The following is a 10,889-nucleotide window of genomic DNA, read 5'->3' on the forward strand; positions in this document are numbered from 1 at the left end:
CAGCAAGCAGGAGCCTCCTGCGTGGCTGGCATGGGCTCAGGGGCAGGAAATGCTGCATGAATGTGTGAGGTCGTGTGGTGAGGTGAGGCCAGTGGTCTCTCCACCTGTGGAAACTGCCCAAGTCCCCGGTGGGCATTTCCTCCACAGTCTGTCCGTTCTCTCGGCTGGGCCTGGACCTGGAACGAGACGCGCTGCTTCTCTCTGGGGCCCGGAGACGTGGCCACTGTCTGGTCCAGACTGGATGTAGACGGGGTGGCGAGTGAAATGGCCACCCCTCAGCCCCTGCTCTGGACTTCTATCCCCAATTCCCTCCAGCTTCACTCTGCTAGAGGTAAGGTGGGTGCTGTGGGTGGTGGGAGACCTCCCTCTGGCTGGATGTGAGTGGGACTTAGCGCTCGGTGCCCACTGCCATCCTGGGCATCCTACAGGGGTGCTCATCCCTCGCTTTCCTCTACCAGAGGCTTGTCCCCGCCACACACACCCCTCCCCATCCCCAACCCAAGGCCGGGAGGACTTGAACAGCCTCCCTCCTCTCCCCTCCCCGAGGCTCTTTAGCCTCATCCCAGGCAGGGCAGGTTATGGTGATGACCTCTGCCTTCTGGGCTCAGGCTGTCCCCAGTGAGTTGGCACCCCGATACTGGATGCTGAGGGTGCTGGTAGGCCCAAGTTCCTGGGCTCTGAGCCTTCATTCCCAGAGCCTCCTGGTCCCTTGGGCTCTTGACAGCCATGCGCTGTTTTAACCTGTTCTCCCGTCTCCTGGGCCTGACCAGCCTCCCTCCCCGAAGCAGGGTGACTGCCCACTCTCCGTCCATCACTGAGCCTGGTCCACTTTTCACATCACCCCCTCGACCCGCCCCCGGCTGCTGTTAAAGCCCTTCCAGGCCCAGCCAGGATGCCAGGCCCCAGTGGGGCAGGAAGGGATCCAAGGACAAGCCTGTCACCCAGAACACTCCCGTGTATACATGCTCCAGGCTGCACGTGCGTGCGTGCTCACAGGTTCCCTTGTGCTTTGGTCGGGCCAGTGAGGACACAGAGCCACCTGGGGTTTTAAAACTCTGTTGGCCACCTCCCCCCACCCCCGCAGGCCCAGTGATCTTTCCAGCGGATATGGGGACTTGGCTGGAATTGGTGGACAGCCAGCCAGAGGCTGAAGTCTGGACCCAGGCTGCCTCTCCGGGGGTCACTTCCTGAAGTCCTCTTCTCCAGCCTGCAGGGGAGGGGGTGGGAAGTGATGGCGCTGGCCTCTGCTTCCGGGAGGCCCACACTGCTCTCACTCGGGCCACTTCCAGGCACAAGCACCCGAAGCCTAGCCTTCCAGTGCCCCGCCCTCTCCACCTGGCTCCTCCCAGGTCCTGCCTGGTTCACCTCGAATGTGGTGTCCACAATCTCATCGATGACAGCAGCCTGGGAGCGGAACTTCAGCTGGTAATGCTCCACGCCAGCCACCAGCTGCAGGAAGTGGAACAGGGTCTCCAGCTGCCTGGAGAGGGGGCAAAGCTGGGCCATCTCAGCCCCCAGAGCGCCTCCGCACCCCTCAACCCCCGCACTCACAGCACCCTATGCCTCCATTTTCAGCCACGGCCAGCCCTTTTCTGTGTGGGCCCTCCATGGTGTATCTCCTTTTCCACATATACCCTGCAGCTCCACCATCTGCCTGGGCCATGGAGAGTTCTGAGGATTGTTTACCTCCCAACCACCTGCCCCTGCATCTGTCCAACCTACCCCACCCTGACTCATGCACCCACTCAGCCACCTACTGGTACACTCGCCGGGCTATCTATCCATTGACTCACCCATGGGACAATCCCACCCTTTCCCTCTCTCATCTATCTCTCCATCCACCTGCTCTTCCCTGGCCCCACCCCCACCCACTACCCATTCATTAACTCCTTCACTGCCAGCCTGCCTTATCAATCCAGCCATCAAACAACACTGAAATCGTTGAACATCGAGTGGTGCTTGGAGGACACAGAAACAAAAAAGAAACAGCTCCTGCCACAAGCAGCTCAGTCTGTGACAGAGTCAAGAAGGCAAACCAAGGGTGTTTACACTGGTGACAAGTGTAAACACAGGGCACTGAGGGACCCAGAGGAGGAAAACCTGATCCGGTACTAGGGTATCAGGAAAGATTTCTGGAGGAAGCATCACTGGGCTGAGCTTGAAAGACACTTTGAGGGTTTGCTAAGCATAGACAGGGTTCCCAGCGCGCCCAGATCTGTGAACAGTGGGGAGTGTCCTGAGGACCAGGCGGGCTTCAAGGAAGTTTTTAGAGGATGGATGAATTCAAGATGAAGACACTCAGGGAAGGTCAAAGTGAGGTGCCCCGACCTTAAGCAAAGGGAGGCAGGAGCCCTTATAAGGCTGCAAACTCAGAGAAGGCAGGAAAAGCCAAAACTCTTTTTTTTTTTTTTTAAACAAAGATCGCTAAGTAAATAAAATGTAGAAGGAAGAAAGATTAAAACCAACAGGCAAAACAGCAACAAAAACAAAGACCACTCTCAGTGGAGGTGAAGGTGGGCCAGTGGGGAAGAGTTTGGAGGCTGAGAAACCCCCAAAGAAAATATCACAGAGCAATCAAGTCCCAGCCCACACTAGGGGCTGAGGAGCTGGGATGTGGAGGGCGGAGGGCAGCTGGGAGAGCAGCCAGGAGGTGAAATGAGCAGGACTGGATCTCAGTTCTTCCAGCTCTTGATCACCCATGCCTGCTGTCGGCAGCCAGAGAACAACCCAGCAGAGAGAACAGGGCGGGCAAAGGCCTGAAGGTGGACACATGTGTGCTGTGCTGTGCATAAAGCCAGGATGGGCCAGGGCGATGAGGGGGTGCTGTGATCACAGAGAGCTTGGGGCTCGAGCTCTGCCGACAGCAGAGAAGAGCCTGGAAGGCTGGTTCAGAGCCAGTCTGGATGAGGTGGGGCAGGCCTGGCTTTCCGGGAGAAGGCTCTCCTGAGAGCCAGGCCTGAGAGCCAGGAGTCTGTGCCAAGGACCCCCGCCCTGAGCATAGCCACGAGTCCCCGGCTGTCTGGGCCCAGTCGGCCCCCAGGCCTCTCCCCTCAGACCCAACACCTGCCCTCCCTTTGCATCTCCTTACTTCTCAGTCATGGCTCCAAACTTTTTCTCAATGAGCTGCTTCTGTATAGTGTGTTCACTTAGCACCTCTTTAGGCTCTGGATGTAGAGAAAGAAGGGGAATGTCAAGCTGCTGCCTGGCGACTTCCCTGGTGGTCCAGCAGTTAAGAATCCACCTTCCAAAGCAGGGGACACGGGTTTGATCCCTGGTCGGGGAATTGTCCCCTTCTCCTCCTGCCTTCAGCTGAAGACAAGTTGATAAGTAATCTAAGACAATTAATTCCTCTTTTTGTTTTAAGCTTTTTTTGCATTGAGTGCCCAAGATGGAGAGGGCAGGTGAGGGGCCAGGTGACACTTGAGGGCCTTTAATCCTTTGGTGTTGATCCTAAGAGTGGGATTCCGGAGTTCAGATTCTAAAGTTCTGAACATCTTTCAGCAGGAGGCAAAGCCATTGGCTCAAAATCTGTTCACCCAGAAAGTCAGATGTGTAAAAATGAACACGTACAGGAAACTTCATTTTTATAGACTCTCAATCCACTTTGAGTGACTCTGGACAAGCGTATATAACACCTGGACAAAAGCCTCAAGGACAGTTGAAATAATCTCATATAAGACCAACTGCTATAAACTTTGTACATTATTAACAGAAAGGAATGTTCGGTGAATTGTAATGTGGCTAGATCTCAGAGATTTCCAGGAGAAATATCAATAACCTCAGATATGCAGATAACACCACCCTTATGGCAGAAAGCAAAGAACTAAAGAGCCTCTTGATGAAAGTGAAAGAGGAGAGTGGAAAAGTTGGCTTAAAACTCAACATTCAAAAAACTAAGGTCATGGCATCTGGACCTATCACCTCATGGCAAATAGATGGGGAAACAATGGAAGCAGTGACAGTCTTTATTTGGGGGGGCTCCAAAATCACTGCAGGTGGTGACCACAGCCATGAAATTAAAAGACGCTTACTCCTTGTAAGAAAAGTTATGACCAACCTAGACAGCATATTAAAAAGCAGAGACATTACTTTGCCAACAAAAGTCCGTCTAGTCAAAGCTACGGTTTTTCCAGTAATCATGTATGGATGTAAGAGCTGGACTGTAAAGAAAGCCTAGCCCTGAAGAATTGATGCTTTTGAACTGTGGTGTTGGAGAAGACTCTGGAGAGTTCCTTGAACTGCAAGGAGATCCCACCAGTCCATCCTAAAGGAAATCAGTCCTGAATATTCACTGGAAAGACTGATGCTGAAGCTGAAACTCCAATACTTTGGCCACCTGATGCGAAAAACTGACTCTTTGGAAAAGACCCTGAAGCTGGGGAAGATTGAGGGCAGGAGGAGAAGGGGACGACAGAGGATGGATGAGATGGTCTGATGGCATCACTGACTCGATGGACATGAGTTTGAGTAAACTCTGGGAGTTGGTGATGGACAGGGAGGCCTGGCATTCTGCAGTCCGTGGGGCTGCAAGGAGTTGAACACGACTAAGCAACTGAACCGAACTGAATGTGGCTAGTTAGTTGTTTTGCAAATGGGTCTTTCAAGAATTGACTATCAGTGTGGCGGATAGTCATGGAGTTCTTTGGACCAAAGTTCTAAGCTCTGAAAATTCTCCTGATTGGATAGGACTTGGCGCTTTCACTCCTGGGACCTGGGTTTGATACCTGGTCAGGAAACTGAGATCTTGCAAACCACCCAGTGTGGCTAAAAATAAATAAATAAGTAAAGTTGGTCCTGACACTCTCTGTCTGTCAGGGAAGAAGTGGGGTGCTGGTACCTGCTTCCATGAGCTTCGTCACTGAGTCATCCAGCAGCTTTTCATGGAGCTCAGCTGCCTTCTGCAAAGAAGAGGCTTCCATTCTGCCAGAGCCCCATGTCTGCCTGTCCCAGAGCACTCTCCACCCTTCCCTGTGGCTTCTGTGCCCCCTCCCCGTGTCTTCCCAATGGGTCCACCTGCTCCATCCCCTCACTACCTCCTGCTTCTCTTTCTCCAGGCCTTTGAGCAGTGCCATCTGGAAGTTATCCACCAGGACAGCAATCACCAGGCTGGGGCAAGAGACAGGAGGGGGCTGGAGGGGAGACTGCACCCTCCTCTGGGTTCATGGTGGCAAAACCATAGTGAAAGGGGAGCAGAGGGGGTGCCCCTGGGGTGAGGTTGGGGGGAGTAAAGCTGGGGCATGCAGGAGGGCGGGTCCTCACTTGAGGAAGATGAAGTACTGGATGATGATATAGATCATGAGAATGGGGATGATGTACCAGGCGCCTGGAAGAGACGGGGTGGGCTCCTTTGAGCTTTGAGTCCCTTGCCGATCCTCACCACACCCCAGTCAGCACAGCTCACAAGCCCCACTCGGCAGATGGGATAACTGAACTCTCAGGGTCTGCCTATCCAGACAGCCCCTGCCCTCCACCCAGCCTGAGGCCTGCCCTACCCTGGGCCCGGCTGTCCAGGTAGATGAGGGACCAGTCGTCCAGGGTGAGCATGGTGAAGAGCGTGAAGATGGTGGTGAAGATGTTCTGGAAGCGTTTGGGGTCAGAGTAGCGGAACAGTGCCCGGAGCACCACAGAGAACAGGACTGGCTGTTGAGGACCAAACCTGGCTCACGGGGTCCTCTCCCCACTCTTCCTCTCCCTTCACCATCCCCAACTTCTGATTCTGCCTCACCACTCTGTCCATGACAGTGCCTCACGCTCCCACCCAGCCCCGCGACATGGATACAGAGGCAGGTAAACATGAGGATGAGGATGGCGGTGATGGACGGCAAGGACCGGGCCAGGGTCCCGGTCACTTCCTGGAGGTTGGTCAGGAATCTGTGGGCAGAGTTAGAGACAGAGGCTGTGTCAGTGGGGTGGGGGTCTGTGCCCAGAAACCGATGGTGACGACAGATTTCAGACTGCTGATGACTGAGGCGGTAGGTCCCTGGTTTGCTAGTTACTTTGCAGAGGGTCCCAGCCCCTCTCTGGAAAATAAGAGATTGAGTCTCGTGAAAGGCAGGAGACTCATCAGAAAAGCATTCTGGGAATCTACAGCCTTGTCACGGGCAGCTGTGGTCCTGCTAACCTGAGCCTCCGAAGGACTCGGATCGCCCGCAAGGCTCGCAGGGTCTTAAAGACCCTGAAGATGCGGAAGACGCTTTGGTTGTGGATTGCGCGTGTGGAGGACGAGTTGACCTGTATGAGCACGAAGTCCAGCATACCCATGACCATGATTAAGAAATCTGCAGACACAGGGGTGCCTGGGTGTCACAGACTGCTGCCCAGGCCCCGTGCCCAGGCCCACAACCCTTCCAGCACCAACACCCCCTGCTTTTGTCACCTCTGGGCAGTTCAGGGGCTCCCGCTACACACACACATCCAGGCCCCATCTCTACCCACCCAGGTTGTTCCAGGGGTCCAAAAAATACGCGAGGCCCAGAGCAATGATTTTGAGCACAGCTTCCACCATGTAGATGGAGAGGAAGATGTAGTCCAAGGCCGTGAAGTACCACTCTGTGACGACATGGGGTGGGGAGGAAGGAGGGAGCCCTGGCTTAGGCCCACCCCTGCCCCCAGCAGCCCAGCCCTTGCCTCCTCCTCCTTGCTGGAACCTCACTTGCAAGCAGCCATTTAGGGAGAAGCTGGCTCTGTCCAATGGCTGTGTGTCTCAACTGCTCTGTGCCTCACTTTCCTCATCTATGAAATGGTGATAACAACAGTCTGCCTGATAGAATTTTCATGAGAATTAAATGCATTTCACATAGTAAAGGGCTTCCAAGGGAGCCCTAAACTGCTTGCAAGAAACATCAGCCCACTCTTCTTCTCTCCTTAGTTTATGGGTCCTGTGGCAGGTCCTCTCCTTCACTCTGCTCCCTGGAGTTTTAAGGACGGTCTTCCCAGCTTTCCCAGCCTCCTCCCTCCAGGGTCTCGGGCCTCCAGGGCCTCCTGACCCGTCCAGTGGACATGGGTTCTGGGCATCCTTCCTGCGCAAATCAACGTACTTAGAGCTGATGCGCCACCTGGTGGCTGTAGTCACAAACAGCACACACTCAAGCTTAGAAGACCCTCCTGTCTCTAGTGGTCTGGTTGACTTCAGCAAAACTCTCTGAGCCTCACTCTAACTGCTGCACAATGTCGCCCACCTCCCAGGGTGAGGATCAAATGGGCTAAGTTGTTTAAATCACCCGGAACTTGGTCAGGCTCACAGGAGGCCCAGACCAACATCAACGGCCTTCTGTACGTGAACAGGGCTCCCTGGCTCTTACCGCCCCGGACCTCGACTTCAGCGAAGGTCTGAGCCACAAGCAAGATGGTGTTGAGGCAGACGATGAAGATGATGAAGGTTTCAAAGGCCAGGGAGTCAACCAGTTTCCTGAGCATTCTCCGAAGACCCCAAATGAGCTGGCTTAATTTTTCCCACAACCAATACAAGAAGTCCGAAGAGTGCACCTTCTTGTGGGTCCGTGGGGCTCGGCCAACTGTAAGGGGGCCAGAAAGGCAAGTTCTTGGGGGCAAGGGACCCAGGGATCTGGGCACCCTCCCAGGCCTGCCTGCTGTCAGCTCACTCAGGGGCGGGCATGCTTGTCCTGCACTGGTATAGAAGCCAAGGCTTGACCCTGCCTTGAAGGTGCCAGTCTGCTTGGGATTTGAGCATATTTCAGGGGCTAAGGCTCTTACACTTCATGCTTTTTACTCACATGGCAGCTTACACATGGAAGACCCAGTCTTCCTCGCCACCCCATCCTCTTGGTAACCTCGGCCTCTCTCTACAAGATGCTTCTGACATATCTTCCCCCTCTTAACTGCCTTCTCTTCCACAGACACAAATCCCTTGCTTCTTGTTCAAGAAGCTAATGCCATGTCTACTAGGGAACAATTTGGGGAGGATTATATATTAACAGGCAAGGTTCTCCCTGCCCTCCAACCAGGCCCTCGTTCAGGCACTGGTTCTTCCCTCTGTCTTCAAGAAGGTCACAGTTTAGTGGGGAAAATGTGGACAAACAGCATCCAGAATGCTGTTCTGATACAGATGATGGACCCCTTCACTGGGCAGTCTGGGTTTGGTTGTATAAGTGACCTACACCAGCTTTCACATTCAATAATAGGAGACATTTGAGAAGTGAACAGGAGAATGAAGAAGACAGTGACTGAATGAACCAACAACTGATGTCTGAAGAGGTGCCTAATTCCGGGAATAAAAAATCGGAGGATGAACGGTCAGGCGCGTGAAGAGCCAGTGGACTACACCTGCAGGGCAGACGAGCCTTGTGAAAGACATGCCAGGCCTGACTCGGGTCTGGAACCTGGGCCAGGCAGCTGGAGTTGGGGGTGAGGGGTGAGCTCAAGATGCACCTTTGCGCTTCTGAACGTGCTCGTCTTCTTCAGGGCAGCTTTCCGAGGTTTTGGAGGAGGAGTCCTGAGGATAGACTTTGTTGGAGGTCTCGGAGGGGTGTGAGTTCACTGTACTAAGGGAACGAGCCAAGCTGAAGGCTGAGCTCTTTCGGTCTGGCTTGCTGGGCTGGAAGACCGCTGGACGAGAATAGGCAGAGCTGAGGGAGCCTAAGGTCACGGTGTGGGGTGTGTATGAGCCAAAGAGTTGGGAGCTTCCATGACGGTACTCCCCATGGTGCTGATCTCGGTGGGGGTAATCATGAGGATGTGCACCGTGCTGGTGCTCCCTGAGCTGGTGCTCCCTGTGGTGGTGTTCACCGTGGTGAGGTGGGCCATGGTGGTAGGACATCATGGAGGTAGGCCTTCTGTGGTGGTGCCCACCATGATGATAGGCCTCACTGAGGTGGGAGCGGCTACTAGATTGGGTGGAGTCCTTATGGTGGTAAGCCTCACTTTGGCGATGGAGCCCATTATAGTCGGGAACCTCAGCGTGGTGATGAAACCCACCATGGTGGCTGGGCTCCCTGTGTTGGCGGGACCTCCCATGGTGTTTCCTGCTACCATGGTGATGCTCATTGTCAAAGTGGTCCTCACCATAGGATTGGTGGGAGATGAGAGTGTCACGGGAAGGATCCTGGGAAAGGGATGTGGAGCCGTGGTCTACACCATGATGGTGGGACTCACCATGATTGGGGGAGTGATAGGAGCGGTGGGCATGGCGGGAGAAGACATTGCCATGGAAGTCTTGGAATTCATCAGGGTGGTGAGGTCCACCACGATGATGGGATAAGCCATGATGGTGGGACTCACCATGGTGACGGGATGCACCTTGGTGATGGTGGTGAACTCCACCGTGGCTCGGCCTATGGTATGGGGTTGATGAGCTAGGGTGAGACAACACATCTGACTCATCAGTGTCTGCTTCATTTTGAGCCTTTGCAGACATGGAAGATTGATCTGAGACTATGCTGGGAACCCTGGAATGAGGAAAGCTTAACATGTGGGCCCAAAAGAGCCCTTCCTGGATAACCTGTTTCGTCTAATCACCTAAGCTGTCAACACGGGGCTTCTAGGAAAGCCTGACTTCTTATGGAATTCTCCCCTCTATGATGTCACAGGCAGACCTCTACTCAGGCCTAATTCCCAAATGCCTCCTCCTGAGCTACAGTTCAGGATCAAAGATCATTGTGTCCAACTCTTCACTGTAAAAGGAGGAAACTGAGGTCAATAAGGGGAAGGGACTGGCCCAAAGTGACCCAGTAGGTCAATGGCAAAGCTGGACAAAGAATTTCAGGGTGACATCAGAGGCCCAGCAGTTGCTTTAAATCTGTTACTGGAAAAAAAAATCTTAAAAAAACCAGATGGTCCAGTTCCCAGTTGTACCTAGATACCCACTGGCTCTGAGGTTCAAACTGCCCACTTCCACTGTAAACAGGTATGTGACCTTGGTCTAGTTGCTTAATCTTCCTTTGTTCTTCCTCAGTTTGTTCTTCTATAAAATGGGGATAATAACACCTACCCACTCCAGCACTCTTGCCTGGAAAATCCCATGGACGGAGGAGCCTGGTAGGCTGCAGTCCATGGGGTCCCTAAGAGTTGGACACGACTGAGCGACTTCACTTTCACTTTTCACATTCCTGCATTGGAGAAAGAAATGGCAACCCACTCCAGTATTCTTGCCTGGAGAATCCCAGGGACAGGGGAGCCTGGTGGGTTGCCGTCTGTGGGGTCACACAGAGTCGGACATGACTGAAGCGACTTAGCAGCAGTAGCAGCATAGGGTCAAAAAAGTTAAGATATGTAAAGCTTAGACTAATAGCACAATGAATGGTAATTAGCACCGTCATCCTTGTCTCAAATGTTGACAGTAATGGAAGCCTCCCTCTTGGGTTATTACTAAAATTAAACTAACAGCCAATATTTATTGAAGGCCAGCTTTATGCACTTTAAATATAATCCTCACAGTAACTCCACAGGATGGATAATATTATGCCCATTTTGTTTTATCCCAATTTGGAAATGCGGCTCAAAGAGTATAAACAAACTGCTCAATAAATAAGAACTTATAAAGTCAGCACTCATTTCAAACTTTACACCATGCTGTCCTGTCTTCCTACTGAAATCCACCAGAATTCATTCATGACCAGCGCAGCTCTCCTGGAACTTTCAGGTTCCCACTTTGACTATAGCTGTTTCCTCAGTGCTTGGTCATAGCTAAGTTCATATTGCCATTGGGTACCAGGTGCCCAGTGATGAGATTATGGCCCTCACGGGGCTCAGTGTGCTGCCAGCAGCACACAAGGAAAGAGTGTTTAATAGGACAGTTATTTCACAGTTCCGTTCTCCTCTTCCTCCCGGTACGTTCTCCCAAATAGACACGCCATTTCCCGGTGTGCCTTGCATCCAGGCATGGCCAAGGAGTGAGAGCGGAAGCAGTGCAACAACTTCCGGGTCTTCAATTT

General features: G+C 53.1%; 1 protein-coding gene across 1 annotated transcript; it reads right to left on the reverse strand.

Annotated features, from left to right (window-relative positions):
* Positions 1 to 1,040: 1,040 nt before the first annotated feature.
* Positions 1,041 to 9,486, reverse strand: CATSPER1 (cation channel sperm associated 1). Its single transcript, XM_025286693.3, has 12 exons — positions 8,389 to 9,486; positions 7,302 to 7,514; positions 6,436 to 6,549; positions 6,122 to 6,278; positions 5,780 to 5,871; positions 5,493 to 5,636; positions 5,260 to 5,323; positions 5,034 to 5,106; positions 4,838 to 4,898; positions 3,089 to 3,164; positions 1,366 to 1,480; positions 1,041 to 1,207 (listed from the first exon to the last, which is right to left on the reverse strand). The coding sequence occupies exons 1-12, from the start codon at positions 9,425 to 9,427 to the stop codon at positions 1,181 to 1,183; spliced, it is 2,175 nt and encodes a 724-aa protein (XP_025142478.3). The 5' UTR covers positions 9,428 to 9,486; the 3' UTR covers positions 1,041 to 1,180.
* Between the last annotated feature and the right edge of the window lie 1,403 nt (positions 9,487 to 10,889).

This window comes from Bubalus bubalis, chromosome 5, assembly GCF_019923935.1.
Source record: "Bubalus bubalis isolate 160015118507 breed Murrah chromosome 5, NDDB_SH_1, whole genome shotgun sequence".
Lineage (NCBI taxonomy): Eukaryota > Metazoa > Chordata > Mammalia > Artiodactyla > Bovidae > Bubalus > Bubalus bubalis.